Source organism: Clarias gariepinus, chromosome 15 (assembly GCF_024256425.1).
Source record: "Clarias gariepinus isolate MV-2021 ecotype Netherlands chromosome 15, CGAR_prim_01v2, whole genome shotgun sequence".
NCBI classification, from domain to species: domain Eukaryota; kingdom Metazoa; phylum Chordata; class Actinopteri; order Siluriformes; family Clariidae; genus Clarias; species Clarias gariepinus.
This window is the reverse complement of record NC_071114.1, coordinates 25,864,316-25,888,477: the sequence shown is the minus strand read 5'-3', so window position 1 is coordinate 25,888,477 and position 24,162 is coordinate 25,864,316. Positions and strand designations below refer to the sequence as shown.

The 24,162-nt window shown below is 41.1% G+C and overlaps 1 protein-coding gene across 3 annotated transcripts in view; it reads left to right on the top strand.

Annotated features, from left to right (window-relative positions):
• Positions 1–24,162, top strand: part of neo1a (neogenin 1a) — a 133,814-nt gene that overhangs the window by 79,431 nt on the left and 30,221 nt on the right. For all 3 annotated transcript variants that reach the window (XM_053512800.1, XM_053512801.1, XM_053512799.1), the window contains exons 4-7: positions 451–601; positions 10,703–10,839; positions 19,027–19,181; positions 19,334–19,454. In XM_053512800.1, coding sequence (XP_053368775.1) covers positions 451–601; positions 10,703–10,839; positions 19,027–19,181; positions 19,334–19,454 — 564 coding nt within the window. The remainder of the gene's footprint in view (positions 1–450; positions 602–10,702; positions 10,840–19,026; positions 19,182–19,333; positions 19,455–24,162) is intronic.

Below are 24,162 nucleotides of genomic sequence, written 5' to 3'. Positions count from 1 at the left end.
CTTTAATTCCAAACAGCCTGATTTGATCAAGTCATTTAGTTTTGGCGGGACATCATCTGCACATCACACCACGGTTCTTGCTTTGCACATTCCGGTCAGAGTTATTTCCACACCTGTCACGTACTGTCTTGACCTCATGCCAAGTGATTTCCACATGTTTGGGCCATTATAGGAGTTCCTGGGAGGCCAGCGTATCAAACAATGAAACAGGCAGTTCAATCATGGCTCAGATTTAAACATTACCAGTTACTGTTTCATAATAATCATCCTTCACGTGACCTTTTCATAATTTGTGATCTTTTTGGATACACTGTTATAGTAAAAAATAATCCTCAAAGTGGACCACAAACTCTTATTCTTTGCCCAAATCTCCAATTTCATTCAATTTAAAACTGGGACCGTTGGTAGAGTTGAACTCCTCATGCTCTGATTTTCCTCTGTCCCTCTCAGAAACATTGGAGATGCGCAGGCTGGAGTTCCTCAGGCAGCCAGACCCTGTGTCCAGGGTGGTGGGTGAGAGCGTGCTGCTCCCCTGCGTGGTGAGCGGATTCCCTGCAGCTTACGTTCGCTGGATGCGAGACGACCGAGTCCTGGATGACAGGTAGGCACAAGAACATCATCACTCGTGTCCAAAGCGGTGCAGAAAACATGCGGTGTCGAGTATCTTTTATCTCATCTACTGAAGTGCCAACTGGTGGTAGCGAGAAAGCTTGGGTATCTCAGCGTCTGACATTCTGATGTTCTACACGAGCAGTAAGCTCATCGCTCAGTAGCACATGTTTGAGGATTTTGTGTGTGTGTGTGTGTGTGTGTGTGTGTGTGTGTGTGTGTGTGTGTGTGTGTGTGTGTCTGGCTGGCTGCTGTTGACTTGGCACCTCGTAGCAGCCTGTCCCAGCTGCTAGAGTAAATAATTAGAGGGATGGCGCCTGCTCTGAGAAGTGTTAGTGCCATTCAGAATGTGTGTGTCTCTCACCCACACACACACACACGCGCACACACAGCCACACACACACAAATACACAAATATAAAAGACCGTCACAGGTCTTTAAGACAAATGAAAAAATTAATAAATCAAAAAATAAAACCTTGCATTAAGAAGTTTTTGGGTTTAGATAAGTCCTAAATATCTTCACCGTCTGGTTCATATTCTCACGTTCGAAAGTGATGTATTTGCATAATAACAGTGTGTTTTATGGAAGCGTATAATTCTCAGCCACTGACTCTGACAGCGACTAAACAAACTGCTTGATTTAAGTGGTATCACACACACACACACACACACACACACACACACACACACACACACACGAGGGGTTTTGTTATATTGGATATGATGACAGTTTTGATTATCATAGGTGACAAAAAAATTAGTACCGTTATGATTCCAGGAGCTATAAGACGACTCACAAGCGATATTGTTGGCTTGTTAATGTTGTATAGCAAATGATTTTGCACAAATTGGATTTTTTTTTATCAAAACAACTTGATTTTTTTTTTCCTGTATCTTAAGGTAAATATTGTGAATATTGGGATTATTAGTACAAGAGGATTTTGTCAAATTTGTGATCATTATGTAAAACAAAAAAAGCATCGTAACTGCATGAATATAGACACAATCGCCATGACTGTACTTTATATTTATATATATATGTAACACACCAACTAATCAGGTCCATATGCAAACTTGTACAATTTTATGTTTCCAGTTTGCCAAAGAATAATTTAAACACAAACTTAATATATACTCAACCAGTTAAACGTAACTACCTGATAATGTTTTGCATCGTATTTCTCCGTCGCTACCTCTGTTAAGCTGTTAACTTTTACACCACCAGAGGGAGCACTTTCAGTTCAGGCAGCATGTAATATTGCGTTCTCGTTTTTTTTTTTTATTTTTTTTTAACAAAGACAGACAGAAGCATTCTTTTCTCCTGCCTTACTGTTATTTGGTCTATTTGGCTTTACTTAATTTCTCTCACCTAATGAATTTAAATGGGGTTGTGCCAATGGAATCGTTTACATGAACCTTCAACTTAAAAAAAAAATAAATAAAATTGTGCACATTATTAATTATCAATTAATTGATGATTGATTTATGTGTTCACCTGTTCAACTGCTCGTTCAAAAAGTAGTAAAAAATGTATACTTGAAACATAAACCCGTGTGACTGTTTAAGGGGTTAAACTGCCAATTTATACAAAAATCGAAAAATGCGCACCACTAAGGCTAGAGTCACCCCCGGCAGGAAAATCATTGGGCAGCTAAATGCCAGTGAAGATCAGTCAGATAGAGCTGAAATAAATCTATACGAAGAGGAGCCAAGTATCGATGGTGACTACGATCACTTTCTCAGCCAGAGCCTGAGAAGTTAACATCCTCGTCCTGAAGAATTCATGACCGTGCTTCACGAGCATGCTGGCAAGTTGTCGTCTGTTCTTCTTTAATCTCTTCTGTTTTTTTTGTAATTGACTTGCATGCTTGTCGGATGCACAACAAAGTACGTTGACTGTGGACGGAGCACACGCGAGTTTGACAGTTGAACGTTCTCATGGACTGTCGGTCGCATTAGTGAGCGTTTCAGTCGCCATCTGGCGCTCTGCATCATGTGTTTCATGCATCTTTTTAAACTGCTGTTCACGCAATGTCATAAGGCATTCGGAGGAAAGCGCCAGAGAGGTTCAGAGACGTCCATGATTAGCCAATGTGGCTATGTTAGATGCAATAGTGCACGTATTTCTTAGCATAATAATCATGCTAATACTAAATCTAGCGTTTTATTATTTGGTAGCTTGAGTTCAGCCACACCCTGGTGCTCAACCTAAGGCTCAAATTGGCATTAACATGCATCAGTGTGGCATTAAAAAGCATAAATATTGTTTCCAGATTTAACATGGATAGTTTTAGTGTTGAATCTCTATGGCTAAACAAGTCTCAATATTTATTGGTTAACGAAGCACGTAATAAAAACATCTCAGATGCACCTGTGACCGAAGGTTTGCGTGCAGCACCATCTCAGTTTCCGAGTATCGACTGACAGGTTAATGGATAAATAATAACCCTGCTGTTAATATGATGTAACACGCTGTATAATTGCAGTATTCGTTCCCGTGATCATCAGTACCCTCATGGTATTCGTTCATTAATTGCTTGTAGATCAGGAGACACTGGAGGTAATTTCACCAGCAGCCATGCCCGTGACTTCATGAAGTTGATTAGAGAGAGGACAAAAAAGAAACCAAGTAGATTTTCTTGTCCATGTGTGGTGATTACAGGACAGTGGGGGTAATTGGCAGGGTGTAGAGAGACTCTGACCGAATGGACTAATCAGTTATCTTTGTGATTGTCACTGTATTAAATTTATGTTTTATATATTTTACTATTGGTTACAGTGTGACTGTATATATTTATAGCACATTTATTAAAAAAGCTGGACCAACATTCTTGGCTACCATGTTTTTTTATCCTGACAAAGGGAACACTTCTCAGTGGGACACATACTTGCCTTTAAATTTGTCCACGTTAATGAGCCTTAAAAAAAAAAAAAGCCATCATTATAGTGTTGAACAAATAGGACACTTAGACTTGAAGGGAGAATTGGTACGTAAAAAATGCTGCTTTTTGTCAAGAACATTTAGGATCCTGGATTCAGCATTGTGAAGAGATCTTGGGGCGTTTTCACATTACGGTCCATCGATCGTTTCTGAAAACACTTGACCCCAAAGTCTGGTTCAGTTTGATCAGTGAGAACACAATCGTTGCATGCTTAGGAATCGTGCTCGAGTGGCTTCAGGAGTACGGCGAACTCGGGCATGGATCAAGTCAGGTATGGAAGCCAATCGTACCTGAACATGGAAGTAGATTGCTGTTTAGAATGTGGACTCATTTGTGCTGTGGGTTTCCGAAATATCTGTGCCTGGAGCACACGCCAGTCTCATATATATATATAACTCCATTAATACATTACCAGTTTAACTGTGTAAACTGGAAATTGTCATCTAGACATCATACTCCCATAACGTCATAAACATCATAACGTTATCTTTAACTAATCTGCTCCATAAACAAAACTTTAAAATTAAGCTATACTTAAACTGATAAAACTTTACTAACCAATAATGTTTTGCATCATACTTCTCCGTTGCTCACTTTGGTAATGTTACTTTTACACCACTAGAGGGAGCACTTGCAGTTCAGGCAGAATGCGATATTGCAGACTCGAGACAGACGTGACATCCCTTGACCTACACAACTATAGCTGATAAATTAGGAAGGCATGCGAGAGCAACACTCGTGACATTTTTTTCCCTGAAATATTAATATTATTAGAAATAGAGCAAAGGTTAACTTTTTCATTCTTTTCTTCTCAGGTTTTTAATTCAACATTTTTTTTCCCTCTTTGATCTTGTTACAACTCAGTTTTGTTACAATTCTAAGCTTCTTAAATAATTTGCTTCTACCACACACACAGGATGCTATTTGAATATTTTGCTTGTAGGATTATTAAGAACTGCAACATTTTACCACCTTAAATGCATTTATAAAAACAAAAAACAAATATAAAAAAAAGATTTTTTTGAAGTTTGTGCGGTTGTGCATTAATGCTTGTCGATTGACTGCGGGAGGAGGAAACCTGATTACCCAGAAGAAACGTACTTAGAGAAAAGGGTGGGAGAAAAAGCTAAATCCACCTACACAGACCAGAGACGAGATTCGAACCCGCAACCCTGGAGAGAATCCTCATGCCTTAACCAAAGAAATTAGTTACATTTGCACAAACTGACATTACTAGTTTCTTCACCCCACAAGATCTGTGGAGTGATCTGTTACTTTCTAGTAAGAATGCAAATGGGATTCCTCTCGACCCACTCACCGAGATGAAAGGGCATTTTGCCATTCTCCAATAAACAACCTACTGGTCCTGAAAATATTTGTTGACATTCTGTTTCTGCTCCACACTGACGATGACGGCGAGTGATTGTTGTAGCTCGCGCTGATGTCTGCCTCTGCGTCGCTGGAGACGGAAGTGTGATTGAACTTGTTACGGGGATTAGAGGTGCTAAACGGGAGAGACGAATTCACAGAGGCAGAGGAGACGGATGAAAGTATAGGGGCGAGAGATGAAAGCGTACGCCTCCACGTTGGCTGCAGGTGAGCGAGCGGATCTGAAAATTGCCTTTTGTTTAAAGCGTGACTCCACCACTTCAGACAGACTTGGCGGATCAGGAGGATGTCATCAGGCGCTTATCCTTTGTTCTGAAAAAAGATGGAAGGTATATTTGATATTTAGGTTTTAAGTAGTAAAGAGAACACTGATTAATCTGCCAGCATTTGTGCATTAATGGCTTAAGGAGATGTTCATAGTGCGAGCACAAGCTCACTGAGAGAGACAGAGCTAGACGGTAATACAGTCATGAAGAGGTCACACTAAGGCATGAAGCAGCCAGACACTCTACTCAACGAACCTGACGGAACCTCAAGCAACAACCAAACCGAACTCTCGATGATTGTAGAAAAGTATTAATTTGTGTTAATACATCATACTTTTCAAAGATACCAACTCGATTTAGCTCAGTGAGGCTACAAAAGCTTCATACGAGACTTAGCTGATCTTTGGAATATATTTTTACATGGAACGAAGGTTGTGAATTTTGGCCCCAGTTACATTACATTCCAGGTGACCAACTTCACGTTCAATGTGCAGAGCAGAAAATTTTATAACGGACAAGACCTACTGTAAAGTACTTGTATGCACCTCAATTTTGATTAAAAAAACTATCCTTTTAAGATTGTCTCCAAGTTCTTAACACTATTTACCAAAATAACATAAAATAAAAGGGAAATCCTGTCTGAGGTGACGAAAATCTAAGGAACCACCTTCTAGATTTAATAACCCCTGATGGTGACGGGTAAATAGAGGAACATTGTCAACATAAAGCATGGTCTATACTGTGTATCTTGCTGTTGTTTCGAATGTCAGCGCGGTCTCCGTTCACGTTTACTTTAAGCTCTCGGAAAGAATGGAAAGAGATTTGCTTATGAAGTATTGCGTTTCACAGACAATGTCTGGGTCACCGATTCAGCCACGAGGTAGAAAAGCTTTTCACTCTGGCTGAATAGAATCATCTGGATCCAATAAAGCGGATGAATAATGCATGGGCAACAGGGCTGACGCTGCATGTAAATCATCCCTCATGCCTGGGATCGTCTTCCTTCTTTCCCATCCAGAGTCCCACCTTTAAATGTCACGATGTTTATTGTGTTGACACTGCTCGGCGAGGACGGTCAGACGCAGGGCAGTGTTTGCGCAGTTGATGTAGCATAGCTGTGCCACTTTAGCAGCAAGATCTAAAAGACTGTGTGAAGGTTTCTTTTTTTTTTTTGAGTTGCAGCACAGACATGGTGATGCTTTAAATCTATTGTGCACGACATCAGAATACAGATGACTGTCTTTCACTCCCTCAGACTGCCACTCTTCTCCGCTCGTTCTCTGGAACACCATTTAAAATCCAATTTGGGGTCAATCACCGTACACTCGCCGCTGTCCTACACGGAGGAGGGGCTGGAAGACCGCGAGAGTGGCATTGGGAAAACCGCTTATCAATGTTAATGGGCTGTAATTTTTGCTGCTTTTCCGTGCAGTGTCAGTATTATTACAAGATTAACAGCGAGCGTCTGCTCTTCCCGGTTCATTCATCCTGCATGGGTAATTTATGTCCTCGGTATTGGAGCAGGGCCCTGAAAGTCCAGCCAGGATGCCCTGGTCTTTTTTAGTGTATGCTGGGAAAATTTTTGCTTTCTAGGCCAAGCATATTTTTTTATTAACTCTGGAATGGCACCAAATGTCCGGACTCCTTCGCCATCAGCCAAGCTAAAATGAGGTCCAGGGTGACTCACTGGCTGACGCACCACGGAAGATAATGGTAGGCTTGGAATAAATATAGACTGGGATAACTTGTTGAGGGATAAACAGCGAGGGTTGGCATAGAACACTGGACAATTCCAGCTGCTTTCTGTTAATGCATAATTCCGTAAATGCCAGTGTGTCTGTGTAAAGTTTGACAAAACATTGTTTATGAATAGATGGGGGAATTCGGGTCATAAGAAAGCAAGTAAGCAAGATGGCGTAAGGATAACACGGAGGCCTCGCACCTCCAGGGTCGGGGGTTTAATTTCTGTCTCTGGTCTGTTTGCAAGGTGTTTTTGTGTTCTCCCCGTGCTTGGTGGGTTTCCTCCAGGTACTCTGGTTTACTGCCACAGTCTAAAGACATCCAGATTAGGCTAATTAGTGTGTGCGCTTTGTGACCTGTAACTCAGTCCAGGGCGTACCCTGCCTTGTGCCCCGGGTCTCCGGCATTGACTCCGGGCCTCCTGCGATCTTGTACAGGATAAGCAGTATGGAGAACCGTGAGAAAAAGCAAAAATGGTGGTACCTCAGTATATAAATTAGGAATTTCCACCTTAAGAACTTAAACTTTGCAAGAAATTAGCTTTGTCATATGAAGCATTTTCGGCATATGAGCGAACGAACGAACCGGACTCTGGCTAAGATGCTTGACGTCCGGGACCCACTCAAAACTTTTTTGCGTCAATAGAAAGCCAAGCGCTCAGAGTTTTAAATTTATTTATTTTTATTAGTGAAGACATAACACATGGGTTCCAAGAATGTTAGCAAGGACGGTAACACAAAAAGGGAGCACCTTTCAGTTTCGTTTTTTTAAAGCAGTCGAGGCAATATATGAACATGAATCATATATTATTTTATATTTTACTTCTTTTTTTATGTCTTTTCTAAATATTTGGATTTTTTTATATGCAAAAATATGTTTGTTGTGTTGACAATTGGTAATATTGCTAATATTTTTGGTTAGTTGGATCGGATTATCGGCATTTACAATATTTCCTATGGGGAAAATGCGTTTAAGAGCCTTATTAAATTCGTATGCTGAGGTACCACTGTAGAGGTTTTGAACTGTGTGTGGATGTTATTCCCCCCCCCCCCCCCCGTTCTCACCCTTCCTATTTTCCAGATGCATATTGGCCCCACCATGCACTGAGCAGCTGGCTGGTCTACCTCCAGCACCGACTGCATCTTTGTCTTAGATCTCTAACGTCTGCATATTACACAGGTCGAGGCTTTGGGCTGAATCGTTACGATCTAATCAAAATATCGGTGTGCCAGCAGAATTCCTGGCAAAACAAATAGACCGTGGTACACAATGCCTTTCAGTGGTCTAGGAGCCAAGTAAAGCAAAAACAAATCTTCTCATTCTTTACATTGGACGTGCCATATTGATTTTTTTATTTTTTTATTTTTATTTTTTTACAACTTTCCAATTTCGAGAAGGTATATCATCAAAGGTGTTGTCTTGTGGGAGCATGCATTAAACTGGACACCCAGACATAGTAGTTTATAGCCAACTAACTAAAAAATAACCAATCGTTAGTTTATGAGAGTCGCACTTCTTCAGTCCTTCGAGCTCGAGTTTGATGACTGCAGTGACGGCTTGTCTCCACCAGGGGCAGTTGGTGGGATCAGTCCTAGTGGATGTACCTCATGAGCAAAGTAGTCCAGTTTTCAATTGTTCTCAGCAGCTCAATCATATTTGTTCTGGATTCTTTAAGGCTTCGTGATGGTATAGATGTTTGGACGTTGTTTAGGAACAAAAACCAGGATTTTAACAGAAGAGTAGGAGCTTCAATAATCCTCGTTGTCTACAATCTTAATTGTCATCAGTGATCACCAGAGCTCCCCAGTCACCAGCTTAGTCTCGAGCCTGTTACTGTGGACGAGTGGGAGAAGTGACTGTGAAAATTGGTGACTAATTAAAAGGTCTTTGTCATGGGGCAAGCTTTTGCGTAATGCATTTTTAATCGATTTGTGTTCTCCTGCTTCAAACGCTACAAAAGACCAAATCTGGTGAACGTGCTTTTTAAATTACGATACCATTTCTGTTGATTTTTATTTCCGTTAACCAGACGGAACACATTTTAAGCATAGTGCTAGATCTCACGAATTCAGACCACAACAAACCTCATGCAACTGATGCTCTGCAGTTCTTGCCTTTATTTTATTCCGTAAAGAATTACATCATCGTCTTTAAAACAAAACAAAAAGGACACAAAGGAATGTTCTGTGGTCTTGTGCTTGGCAGTATGGCGTATGTGTTTGGTTTGGCCCGGACCAGAATGACAAAGGACCCCTTTATGAGAAGCACTAAGAGAGCGTTCTCCTGTGGGTTTGTGTGTGTGCGAGTGCCAGAGCTGTCCAATGGCTCTCTTGGGGGGGTCGTATTTGAGCGGCTCACTTCCTAAAGAACATTTAGTGCTTTATCAGAGCCAAGGTGCCAAACTTTCGAGTACGTTCTTAGCATTCACTTCACATAGTATGTCATTTTGTTTTGTGAAGGAGGTGTGAGGTTTTACCTAAAAGCATGTTGAAATTCTTTCGCGACAGTCGATCACACCTGGCTGTGCACCGGAGTGTGTTCCTGTCTGTGTAATCAGAACCCCAATGCGAGCTTATGATCCATATACCCTGCACACAGCAGATGGTCCAGGTCAGAGAGAGATGTATGGATGGTGTACAGAGAGAGAAGTGCTCTGTGCATAAAACCGTAGTGTTAGTGGCCCTGGGATTTGAGTCGATCGATAGCTGGTGGATCAGGTTAAGCAAAGGAACTGCTGTCGCTGCATCTCTGTGTTAACACTACAAGAGGCCAGAATACGTTTTCTCTATTTCTCTGTCTCTTTTTCTATTTATGTCTCTCTCTCTCTCTCTCTCTCTCTCTCTCTCTGTTTATTTCTGTCTGTCTTTTCTGTCTTTCAACTCTGCACTACCTCCTCTGGCAGTCGATCTTCCTTTCTTATCCTGTCGCTCATTCTAGCTGTCTCATCAGCTGTTCTCCTTCAGCCTATTGATTTCTTCTCCGTCCCAGTCTCCCGTTCGGTCACTGCAGTCAAACCCCACCCCCCTTCACCACATGTGATCAGGAGGTTAAAAGACAAAGCAGCGTAATGTTAATGTAAATAACTCGACACAGGCTTTACCTCCTTTCCCAGGGCGTAAATGTTATTGTTGGGGACAATTTGATCAAGCTTTTCTTGTGTAACAGATCTCGTTGTATGCTTTGTGCAATTTTACGCCATCTTCAGAGTGAACAGTTCCATGATGGAACTGTTTGTTTATGCTTGCACATACACATTTGACCACACCTCCCCACTGCCGCAGGTTCCTAGATTCGTCTAGACACTTTTTTCACTACTGTAGGTGTTCTGGTTAACCCTGGATGTTTATGTTCCGACCCACCTTAACGCCAGCACGTCCCCTGACTCCGCCCACCTGCACACACCTACAGATACATGAACCATGACTGTCCACTTGAGCACTTCTTTCTATTTTTACGAACGTTTGCTTTTCAACAAATGCAAGACATCTCTATCACATGAATTTGTTTCTTACCCTGATTGGTTGATTAAGGGAGGTCGGAATGCAAAAAAAAATTATTAGTTTCTTCTAGCATTCCCTTCAGCATCATGTATTCATTCAGATGCACACATCGGTGACTGTATTTAATAGCATTAAACTAAGTGAAAGTGGACACAAAGCATCCTGCTGCTTCTGTTTGTTATATTTCGACCCTTCAGCAGGAAGTGCACTTCGGTATTGACCAGGTTCTTTCTTCTCTCCTTTCCTCTCTGCAGCAACAGCCGCTTTGAGCTCCTCGGCGGAGGCAGTCTACAGATCTTTAACTTGACCGAAGAGGACGGAGGGATATACAGCTGCCTGGCAGATAACGCGAACGACTCCATCGAGGCCCGGGCCGAGCTCACGATCCAAGGTAACTCCAAAGCAGCATGCAGCGTAACCTTTATGCGGTGTAATGTGCAGCAGGTGGCTGTTAAAGCGTTAATCTGTTGGTTGGGCGTTCAGTAGCGTCATCACATGGTTTGAGGTGGTGACTCGAATGGATTGAGATGAATTAGTTGCCCAGCTGCTACATCTTCTTGTACGATCCACATTGTGCTTGCAAATGTCTCATTGGATTCACAAAAGCTACCTCTAAATGAGTATTGATGGTTTTTCACTGTGTCCAGATGTTTCTGATGTTTCCTCTAAATCTGTTGATCATTTGACTGTAAATACGCTGCATTCTGTGGATACTGATATGCAATAATAAATGTTAGCTCAAATCATTACAATTAATTTCTAGATGTTTTTTTCATCGCAAGCGTACTTTTCATCTCAATAGAAGTTTTTATGGAAGTGTAAAGGTAATTTTATATTGTTTTATTGAATCAGTTCTTACCTTTGGCACACGTTACTTTTTGTTAAGTATAGAAAGATTGCTAGACAGATTGGATAGATAGATATAGTACTTTATTCATCTCATTTGCAGAATATTGGGAATGAGTGCGCCAAAGTTGCTGCTACATCTTTGAATGACCTTCATGATTTATATAAAGTCAGGTCGTTAAAGAAACCTCAATCAAATTTGGCTGATCCGAGTCGTCCCTTGTGCTGTGAATTCAGGTTCCTACCGTATTCTGCCACAATGCGCAACAAAGCGTTTAAAAGGTTATTTATTCCTATCGCTGACCCCAAGATTCGGTTAATTCCACGGTGAGGAACCGTTCCCGAGTGGTATTTAAACATTCACCTGGGTCTCTTGTGTGTGTGCAAACAAACACTGTGTGATTAAAATCAACCAATTAGTTTTTCCCCCTATTATGACCTCGTATAAGCAGCAGTTGCTCAGCTCCACTGGTGGGGGCGTGACTTAGCAGTAGCTGATTTACACAGACACTGAAACGGCGTGTTAGGAAAAGGAGTAAAAGATGGAGTTCAACATGTGAAAGGGTGGTTATCTGAAGGTTATCCGAGCTGGAACGATAGCAAATACTTAATTACTTACTTACTTTGTACGTTAAACAAATAGTAACATATGGGACCTTTAATATAGCCTTGATAGTGTAATGTATTGCAACACTGAAACATTACAAACTGTAAGAATGAAAACTGAATTATGGTTTTAAAATTACATAAATACAGATATTTCTTTATGTAAAAGATAAGAGCGTAAAAAAAATATGTCATGCCAAAACCGACCCTAAGCTTTAAGGCTAATATTTTGTCCCCATTTCTAAAGTGACGACCAGCAATCTGAGATCGGCTCTCTCATACGCATAACTTTACAAAGGATCAATACTTCAACAATCATGTTGAGTGTATGGTTTTCTACAGCACTTTCCTAAGTCGTGTGTGCTTTCTAAATGCCATTGTCCTGTAATTGGATTGTCTGCTTTCAGCACGCTTTGGCCATGTTTACACAAACAGGTAAAGAACTGAGACTAATGGCTGGAATTGCCGTGACACTAGAGGGACTGCGACACAAAGGAAGCCGTCTGTAATGCGCACGTACGTGTCGTGTCGGAGATGAAGGGTGCACAAGGAAGCACAAAGTGGGTGTGAAATCAGGGAAATGGCGCAGGACCCAGATCTCCTTCCCGCTCTTCACACTTGATGAGAATACACAGTGCGATCCTGGGTGTGTGACGAGCGGATGAGAGCGACCGAGAGCCTTGGCGGCTGCGTGGGTGGGAGAGTTATTGTGTGGATGTACCAGTGCAGGGGCCCAGCTCACAATTCACAACATGGCAGAGCGCTGCCGCGCCAAGGCTTCAGCTTTCCAGTTCTCTTTTACCTCGTAATTTTCCTTGGCGTTCCGCAGAACCCCAGAGATGAGCTTCTCTCATGGGCTTCCTTTCAAAAGCGTTGGAACCGATGCAAGGGGCTGTCACCGGACCGAACGATCCAGAAAAAGAAAGAAAGAAAAAAAAACCAAACGCCTTTGTGGTAATGAAGTCCACTCTAGCCAGCTGCATGGCGGGATTGACGGCTCTCTCTGTTTCTGCACAGACGGGACAGAAAGGCGCTTTCAAAACAGCTTTTTCCCACATCGTGTCCAGCTGATTTTCTTTCAGCGCTCTTTAGTATGCACCATGTGGCTTGTTTCTTTTGGATATGTTTGCGCCGTGGCGAGAAATTTCTTTTTTTTTTTTATCATTTAATTTACATTACATGAATTGAAACCTGACCCTTTTGGGGAGTTTGTCATGTTGCCGAGTATGAAAAAAAAATTTGTTGATTGAAACAAAGCGAAATTCTTGATCATTTGTTTTGGATTTTTTTTAAACACATAATGGCATGTTGGTTAGTCGCGGCTGATGGATGCTTTGCCCGTGTAAGTTTGGTCTCGCCAGCTCCTCTGAAGCCGAGGTTAAAGACGAGAGCGACATATTAAGGGCTCGGAGAAAGGCGAGCTGCAGGGAGGTGCAGGGTAACTGCGCTGCCTTTCGCTTTATTGGAGCTGGCAATACCGTAAATTGGGCCAGAGCGCACAGTAGGTTTTAATTACGGATTGGTGCTTTCTTTCTAGTCAGGCCCCCCAGTCGCACTATTGGGACTGTGTGTGTGACATGTTTGCTGTAATAAGCCCATACATCTATATGTTACCCACATTATGTGTTAATGTATTCTAGCGTGCATGGGAAAGCATGTAGGTGTCCGCATGCTATGTGATATATATATATGTATATACTGTATGTGTGTGTGTAGGTGTGTGTATTTCCAAGCCTTATAGGAGTTCATGATTTACAAGTTTGCTCTCTTATTAAACTTTCATCACCTGCGTCTGAGTTAACATGCTGCACATGATCGGCTCTACCTCCAGGCCACTGTTTGATGTCGACAGAGTTGATGTCAGGAGCTGGGGTTTCTCTCTCTCTCTCACACACACACACACACACACACACATCGAGGGTACAAGAGTTTCAAAAATGAGGAGAGCTTCTGTTGAGTTCCGTGTGCTTTTGTTAAAGCTACTATACACAGAAAACTAGGTACAGAGTGAAGTTAATAGAGCCAGTTTTAATTGAGTATGCAGTCTTTTTTTGCTCGATTCACTTAATACAATTGAGAATCGATTCACACTTCTTCAATTATTTAGCTCAAGTTACAGATGCCCTAAAATGGACGTGTTCATTAAAATATATACCACAGCTTCAGCAAAAAATTTGAACCACTTGCATCTTTCACAAACACTCGTATTTTACAAGAGTATCGCTTCTTCTTCTTTTGAGATGGTGAGCGATTAGTGCAACACTGCCACCTACAGGACTTTAGCAGGAGGCTAATAAAGATTAGCTTAATTTTACTTGGTGTACTTATTTCTCTTTTGTTTTGTTTTTTTAAGCTCCATACTGATTCAGTCAAACTTCTTTTTATTTAACAATTAGATTCATTTAATAATTTCTTGCATAATACAGACGAGTGTTTAAAGGAATGTGAAGATGACGAAGATTCTGGGAAAAAAAGATTCTTGAAATATATACCACAGCTTTAGCAGAAAATGCAATCTGCTCACATTGGCCTCACATACTCGTGTTTTACAAGATTATTGCTTATGCCTAACTTGTGATTAGTGCAATACCGCCACCTACTGGACTATTTAAATAGGATTAGCGTCATCGTAATTAGCGTGCACTGTTTTGTGTCTTGGTGCCCCATACCGATTCAGCTCTTGTTCTATTTCTTATGCAAATGAATATTTAAAAGGAAGTGAGGAGGAGGATGATGATGCAACAAAGAATTATATTCTTACAGATGCTCTAAAATTCCTTCAAACGTATGATACAGCTTTAGCAGAAAATGCGAACCACTCACACCATCCTCATATGTTTATATTTTACAGGATTATCGCTTCTTCTTCTTTTAAATTTTGAGCGGTTAGTGCAATACTGCCACCTACTGGACTGGATAATCTTGGTAGAAAAAAAAAAGGTTGTTTTGTACATGACGTTTAAACAAACAAGTCACTTAGCATGTTGCCGTTTATTAGGTTACTGTTTAGTAGCTTTAATACTTTAAAACTTGTAAGAAATGTAGCCGCATGAGGCAAAATATATTTCCCAAAAATCGAATTGAATTTAGCGCTGATGATTCAGAGCTCTAGTGGCTGTGGGCCAGTTCTGTATTCCTTAAGAGTGATGTATTCCTCCTGTAGTGCTGGGTCGTATGTCAACATGATATCATCACATCCCAGGATGTTTGTCCCATCACGGCCTTTTGTCACTGACTTAAACACAACCTGTATGCACGCAGAACGTGCTTCGGCTTTACATCTGTGTTTTCCACTGCGCGCTGTTGCGGATGAAGGAGTGTCAGATGTCAGAGATTTGAGTGGTGCTCAGGTTGGACAAACCATCTGTCTGGCGTCGAGGCGGAGGTGGTGGGAGTGTGGAACCAGCAGCGTGTGACAAGTGTTGTTCAGCAGGTTGGGTGTGCAGATCTCATCAGCCTCCAGGAGGACGCGTGGAGAGCTGTTCATCATTTTAGCCGTGCCATGTCAGTACTTCAGAGATTAGAAAATCATTAGTGAAGGGACAAACAAGGGCTCTGAGAGATCCTTATGGGATTTCTAGAGGTGATAAGATCGCTGATGAGATTGTCTCAGCACCAGAGAAAGAGAGAGAAAGATAAAAAAAGAATATTTTACTTTAGCATTTTTTGAATGATTAATGCAACAGTAAGGGAACTGTACGGCAAATATTACAGTATGGCGTGATGAGTACTTAAGATTGAAAAGCAGAAAAGTCCCTTGTTATTTCAAGACTGGACTACTGCAACTCACTCCTGGCAGGCCTGCCTCTGTCCACGATTCGTCCTCTGCAACTGATCCAGAATGCAGCAGCACGACTCGTTTTTAACCTTCCCAAGTTCTCCCACACCACCCCACTCCTCCGCTCCCTGCACTGGCTTCCTGTAGCTGCCCGCATCAAATTCAAAACACTGATGCTTGCCTACAAAGCCAAAAATGGCCCAGCACCCACTTACCTCTCTGCGCTAATTACACCACGCACTGCACCACGTTGCCTCCGATCCTCCAGCACTGCTCGCCTCATCCCACCATCTCTCAGGGATCGAGGGCGGCATTCATCCAGGCTCTTTTCTGTTCTGGCACCTAGATGGTGGAATGAACTTCCTCTAGATGTCCGTACATCAGAGACTTTGACTATCTTTAAACGACGACTCAAGACTCATCTGTTTCTCCAGTACTTGGACTAACCCCCCTCCCCCCCAAAAAAAAAAAAAAAAAAAAAAAAAAAAAAAAAACTCAGTTGTGTTGGACTAATGGTACTTAGTTATTAACTTGGTTAACCCAGTGTAAGTATGTATCCAATGTTGTAAACATTAAAGCACTTTTTGTAAGTCGCTCTGGATAAGAGCGTCTGCCAAATGCCTAAATGTAAATGTAAATGTAAAAGTGTATCCTTTTAATAATGTTGATCTAAGTCGTAGGCTTTGCCGTTTTTGGACTTGCTAATCTGGAAACGTCAGCCATCTTAGCATACCGTAACGTAAAATATACCAAACCATCACATCCAAAAATAATCTCTCTTCCCCCCCCCCCCCCCCCCAAAGGATTCTTTTAGTAGAAGAGAGTTTATTGGGAAAAGCAAAGCGCTGGAGTTTATTGTAAAGATTCAGGACAAACGCAATCAAATTCGTTCTTTAGCTAATGAGGATTAACGTCATTTTAATTAGCATACATGTTTCTTCTGTTTGGTTGCTTAAATACCCCGTACTGATTCAATCGAAGCTCTTTCTTTATTTAACATAATCCACTTCATGTAATAATTTCTATAATAATACAAATTAGTATTTTAAACAATATGAAGATGACGAAGATTCCAGAAAAAGAAGAAACTAGACAAGCAAGAGAGAATGATGTCCTTAAAAATATTGAAGCACTGTATTATATTGTTTGCCTTCCACGCAGTGTCTGGAGTGTATCATATATTTTTATCTAATTTTCTGAGATGTATTGAGTGAATTCATGATCCATACTCATGTGGTCATTTTGGCTGCTACAAAACGTTTAGTGGGTGTCAATACTTATGCACACCACTCCGTTAGATGGAATTTTTTTGCTGGCACTTTATTTCTTCAGGATAAGTAATGCGTGATTATTCGTCGTTGAATTTACGCGGTCCTCACGCTGTGCTCCGGTGTGGTCCGCTTGCTGTGCTAGCGTTCATGCTCCTGCAGTAGTGTGTAGATGTAGACTCCGGCACTGTGTGTGTGTGTGTGTGTGTGTGTGTACTCTATTTGGGCTAAATGGTGCGTGGCAGTGAAGGGAGTGCTGCAAGCAGGATTACTCCCTCTAGCAGATAACGAATGCTGCAGGAAATCGGCATCCCTAGGCAGTCCCTCATCGCCACACACACAAACACGCGCACACACTCTGCACACGCCAGGTCCCAGCTGAGGAACCGAACGCGACTCACTGTATATACAGTATATATCTTACAAAATCTTCAACAGTGGTACCCAACCATATTTTAAAACATTATTTCCTAACTATATATTTATCCATCCAGGGTTTATACCAGGTACAGTCACAGAGGGCATGGAGCTTATTCCTGGAAACCTGGTGCACAAGGCAGGGTACCAACCCATTGCAGGGCACAAGCACACACACTCTACAGGCAATTTGGAAACGCCAGTGTATGTCTTTGCTGTATTAGAGAAAACTTAAGTACCTGGAGGAAACCCAACAAGCCCAGGGGGCAAACATGCAAACACAACACACACAAACCAGAGGCGGGATTTGAACCTCCAGCTCTAAAGGTGTGAGGCGATAGTGTTAACCCTTAAGTCCATGTGCCACCTTTATTTTAAATTTCACCAAAAAAATTTTTATTACTCTTGAATGATGCTGCTCGACTCAGTTGTAGTTTAATTTTATGTGCAGATAGAAACAACAACGTAACATGAGTGTCCTAGCTAAGCTAAGCTAACCGCCCTTACTTGGTGATTGAAAGGCTTCTAATGTTTTCTTACCACTAAGTTGCAGCAATACCTCAGCATACCAATTTTATCCGTTCTTAAGGCGTGATTTCATATTGTGAAGCACATTTTCCCATTGAAAATAATGTAAATGCAGATAATCCGTTCCAGCCGCCCATAAATATTACCAATATTACCAATTTCCAACAGTATAGTCATGTTTTTGCATTTTAAAAAGGGCACGTACATAAAGTTAAATATAAGAAACAGACCTTACTTTACCGTAATTTATGATTTCTCTTGGCACTGAATGCTTTAAAAACAAAACTGTAAGTGGCTCAGTTTTCTTCTTGCTATCATTCTTAATAACATTCTTGGGACCCATGGTACTATGTCCTCAGTAGATCTTGCGCAAGATGCAGAAAAAACCCACAAAAGAATGTGCAAACTCTTTCCACTAACAAAAAAAACGAATTTTAAACAACTCCTGGACGTACGCACACCTTGAGTTTATATGCTATTTTGATGCTTAAGACAAAAATTTTTTTCGTATGACGAGGTATCACTGTATTCAAATTTTCGAAATTCAAAAAAACTTAAAAACAACCTTAAAGTTGTATCAGAGTATCAGAAATCACTTGGCCAGCTTGCATAAGGCAGGACATTAGAATGCCCAGAGGTACTCGGGGACGTGACCGGGAACTTTTCACCTGCAGAATCCTTACCTCAACCGTATCATCAAGCAGAATTAGCCCTCCCTGCTGATGTCCTGACGGTGATAACGTAAGGATGGCAAGCAGGTCGAAGCGAGCGAGACCGAATACAGAACAGGATCCCAATTACAAGCCATGTGGGGCAGCTTAACATGACCCTCACTCGCGCTGCGCTGCATGACCTTACAGCAGGCGAGACGTGAATGCTGCTATCTTTGAAGAGATCAAACAAGTCTTTAATGCTGGATTTTCTCTTTCTTTACCGATCAGAAGGTGTTGAGACGTAATCGCTCCAGGCAGACCTTTTAGTCTTTACACATATGTGGAAGCAGATGCTTTCGCAGCTATTATTATGTGATTGATGCGCAAACAAACTGACTGTGATTTATTTTTCCTAATTTTCTCTGCACAAGTTTTTTTATGTACAAGCCACCGACTCACTTATAACTCTGTTGTCTCTGCAGTTCCTCCACAGTTTATTAAGAGGCCGAGCAACACCTACGCACACGAGGCTACGGACATAGTGTTCGAATGCGAGGCGACTGGATCCCCTTCCCCGACCATCAAATGGGTTAAAAATGGTGACGCCGTGGTTCCCAGTGACTATTTCCGGATACTCGTAAGTCTTTAGCTTTTTTATGTGCGTGTCAGAGACTCCATGAATGCAGGCAAATGATAACTGGCCAGTTCTCTCTGTGACTGATTATAAATGAGTACAGATCTGTGATTGCTGATGAGTTTGATGAGCTTGAGTTATGTGCGGCTTTGCAGAAAGAGCAGAATCTGCAGGTGCAGGGCCTGGTGAAGACAGACGAGGGGTTTTATCAGTGTCTAGCAGAAAATGAAGTGGGCAACGTCCAGGCCGGCGCACAGCTCATCATTCTAGACCAAGGTACACATCTGTTGAACCTATTCTGTTTTGTAATGCAGCGAAGTTGGCGTGCTTATACAGTAAAGGTTGTTGCATGCTACAGATTTAGGATTTTGTCCTTGCTTCCAAATGTGTCATGCGTTTTACTCTTGATTTTCATTAATTTTTTTCAAAATGCAACTTCAAGTGTTTAAATCATGTGACCCTTCTTTTTTTTGATATGATAAGCTTCAGAGCTCGCTGATTATGGCCGCTTTAACGCTTGGAGTATTTACTTTAACTGCCAGAGCATGCTTTATTCTTATAAAAAGCACAGCTCTTTATATATAACCTCCAACCAAGCAAACATAGAGGACAAATTGATGGTGTAATTTGGGTCTCGCTAGTTTAGCATCCAGTATGTTGGATTGAAAAAAAAAAAAAAATATATATATATATATATATATATATATATATATTTTTTTTTTTTTTTTTTTTCTATTTTGAAATGTCAACTGTGCAACATAACAGTATATAACACATCTGTTTCTGGGATGTTCCTCTGTTTTCCGGCTTTAATTCTGACTCCATTCAGTCGCACAAACAACTAAAGTTTTATTGCTTTTCTGCTTTTGAAGATACCGCGAACACTCCATCACCACACTCCATTTTTATTTCATCTTTACAGCTGATCATAATAATTACGATCTTAGGAGAGAGCTAGACTGGTTACTTAGATGTTATAATCCTAGACATCGGAAGATAAAAAAAAAAAAAAAGAAGAATTTTATGCTTGTGATGCGTGTGCCTTAGGGCGGCTGTTTTCTTCCACATCAGAACAAAAAGACACTCGGATCAAAGCTCTTCCTAAGAAAATAAAGCAACTCGGTGTGAAAGCACCGTAAGGAGCACTGAACCATTACCGCCATACCGACCCAGGGCACTTCAAGTGACCCGCTTTAATATTGACCTGCAGTCAGTCACCTTTTCCGACGAGTTCTACAGCTTGTGTGATGTGTAGTAATTGTTGCATCGTGGTACCACGTATCATTTCCCTCCATTGTGCCAGAACTTTAATCTGCTTAGTGCAGCCTTGCGTATTGCCCCCTCATCCCCCCCCCCCCCCAATCGGGTACAGCTGCAGGCCAGAGATCATATGCTAATAGAACAGTACCACTTCACGCCTCTTTAGGGTGGCTCGGAATTCAGGCTTTAGGATTAGAAAAACAGGTCTTTTTGGATGAGTGGAAATTGCTGCGATTAATCCAGTAATGCTGTAAGTGAAGGATCTGGTGATCTTTGCCTCTGCTCCCTTTCTGTCATTGGCATCTGGGAAATGAGTTTACACGCATGTGTGTGTGTTGTGGCTTTGGCAAGATGGTGAAAACGTGGTTATACAGTATTTATGGAATACCCCCCCTTGAAATCTGAGCATGTTTTATATCCTTATAAGAAATTTGTCCAGAAATTTATCAAGATGCTTCTCATCCATACTGTACAAAAGTTGTGAGCCTCCCCATTTCTTTATATTAAATTAAATGAAATTAAAAGGTATAGATGAAACGAAAGAAATGGGGACATGTGTTTAGCATGACGAGCTGCCAAGTGCCTAAAATTATTAATTTTTAATTGCTTGTTTACCTCATTTCCCCTCTCTTCTGTTCCATCCACTCAGCATTCAGCAACACCAGTACAGGTAGCCTCTGACTTACGAACAAGTGCACGTTTGTAAGTTGAATTTGTTCTTAAGTCAGACAAAGTGATACGGCTTGACACGAATATACAATGTAAAGCATATCAATTCACTTGACTAAATCTCTGTCTCTTTTTCCCACTCTGCCAACATGTGGCAAAAAAAAAAAAAACGTGACCGCACCCAAGGGAATGAATCTCACACAGTGTTGTTTCTCCACAAAAAATATTACACTTAAACTGCTCCAGGACTGAATAGAAAATGAGAGGCAAAATGAGAGGCAAGTAAAAGTCCTTTTGGACGCCTGGAGAACTATTCCTCGAGACTATGTTAAAAGATACAAGAAACTCTGGCCCTGCTGGCTCATACAGTACTCTTTAAAAGTAGGATCTGTGAGGCAGGGCTGCATGGCTTTATATCGAAAATTGCCTTTTTAAAGAGTGCAGTTTTTAAATCACAAGTACTGTGGTTTGAAGTAGCCAGTCATGTTGTTATTATTACTGAGGGTCCTTTTAAAAATTACAAGGAAAAAATAAAGCCTAATAGCTTTGGGTCATCATGTGTACTGTGCCTGACAGCAAAGCAGAACTATTACACTAACAAGCGCTGAATCTTTGATGCACTTCATCAGAGCAAGTGAGTAAGAGCAAGGTTAAGTGGACATAAAAAAACAGCACACTACATGTCTGATTTCAGAAAAACAGCAATCTGTGTTAACTTACAAAACGAAATCAGTACAAGAACACCGTGTACCATATTGCAGACGAACCTGTGGGTTAAAAGTGCGAAGTCCAGTTGACATCCCGATGCATCACATAAGGGCCTCATTAAGCTCCAGATTATTGTATTTTTTCTACTTGTGCTTATGGATAAAGAAAGAGCCCAATAGAAATCCATTACGCACACCTTCTATACACTCTGACCGTCATTTACTTACTTTAATAACAATCATTATTTCTAATAGATATCTAATCAAACCTGACCGACCAAGCAGACTTGATGAGGACGCCGCGCATATACAGTAGAGGAGACGGATGCATTAATGTTGTGTGATGAACAATGGTTCACTTTCGTGTCCGTGTATGATTGGCTTTCATATTTGATCCGAGCCATGCCCAAATACACCGTACCATACACCTTTTTGAGTAGCCTCGAGGATGATATGGAGTGCTTGTATTGAGCAAACTTACCGAACTTTGGGGTCAACTGGATCGCAATTTGTGCTCATTCGTGCTTTGGCCCGTAAAGTGAAATCTGGGTCTAGATTTTTTCCCAATAAAAAAAAGCTGATGATCCGGTTGGCATTGATCTGAAATGTGTAGAGGTTTTAAACTCGGTAGGGTTTAGCAAAACACTCTGCAAGCCTGCAAGCCCCGCCACATTTCCATCTCGCATTTAATTTATTATTATTTTTTTTGGTCTAGTGCTCTTGACTCAAGTTTTTCAATTAGAAGAGTTTCCCTTTTGAAAGCCCTTCTGTAAATGTTGATATTAATGTGAGAATATAAAAAAATATATATACAGCATATCCTCAGTATATGGGATGCAGTAAAATTTCAACCGTTTTCCCTCCTCTTTTCACCCCCGCCCCCTTTGGAGCATTCTATTTCTTCTTCAGATGTGCCTAAGCAACAGATCAGAAGACAGGAAGGAATGAAGATACTGTTGCTTTATTAAGATATTATACATGATGTAGGCTTATGATGTCCCCAGCATGCTGTGCATTAAATTGCCTGTAAATACTCCCACCATTCTGCCAGTGCTTCTCAGCCCTGTGCTAAGGAAAGCAGCTCACCAGGTGTAGTAGAAGACATTTGTTGAAGCCCTAGGCCTCATTACCATCTGTATCGGTACGTGCTGAACTCGGAAGCATGTTTAAAGCATGCATATTTATTCAAATAAACGCTCTTGCTCAGTAAACATCGGGTAGAATTTGCTTTGTTATTTGGATTTCTCACTCAACGATTTCTATCACTGGCCTATTTTTTTCCTCGTACACAGAGGCTTCGAAGTTTTTTTTCTTCTTACGGCTGAGTTATTTTGTTTTTCTCTCATGCACTGACAGGCTATTATTACCTAAAGCTCAACTCTGCTATTGCTGAGGTTTGTGTTGATTTTTTTTCTCTCCCCGACAACAGAGGAATAGTTGTGTTTTTCTGTATGAGGATGAAAAAAAAAAAGTCGAGGCAGTAAATAGACGTGTGGGCTCGGTTATCTCATAATGAGTTTCTTAGCTCATTGGATTGGATTTCAGCTTTTGCAAAGAGCATTAGTGCTTTCTCACGCAATAAGCCATATTTTTTACTTTTCCCAGTATGAAAGGATGGCAGACGGCTCAATAAACGTAAGAATTGGTATGACATTGTTTGTCGATGGACTCTTTTGTCCTTTTTTTTGGGATTCTGTTTATTTGCCTCACTTGAATTCAAACAATTTTAGATTTGCATTTAAATGCTTGTTTTTCTTCGCTCTGCTTTTATTTGTGCTTCCTGGATGCTTCTTGATTTTTGTTCTAAAATAATTTTTCTTTGCAGTTTGTTTTTTTATCCTCGAGGCCTCATATCACACAAGCATCCCATGCAAGCTTTCTTACTAGTTTTTTGTTTGATCCTCCCTTAGTGCTCTTTACTCAGACTTAATCTCCAGGTTTGTGGTGCTTGGGTGCGGTTGGCGGAGTGTGAGGAATTTCCCACATGGGCCGAGCGAGCGGAGCGATGTGTCGTTCGTTCTGCGATTCCTGGCTTGAGGGAGGAGACAACGCAACCCACAAGAAGCCTTTGACTCGCAGCAGATCTGCCCGTAATGGCTGCTTGTATGCTGCCTGGAGAGCCTGCTTTATGCCACGTGGCACAGGAAGCACTCTCCCTAGTACAGTACCTCGGCAGATAAATTTAATTTATTCTAGAGGCGAGTTTTGTATTGCAAAACGTATTCTCTCATAGGAAATGATGTAAATGCCGATAATCTGTTCCAGTTGCCTAAAAATATTACCAATATTACTAATTTCCAACATTATAATCATATTTTTGCGTATAAAAACAATCCAAACATTTATAA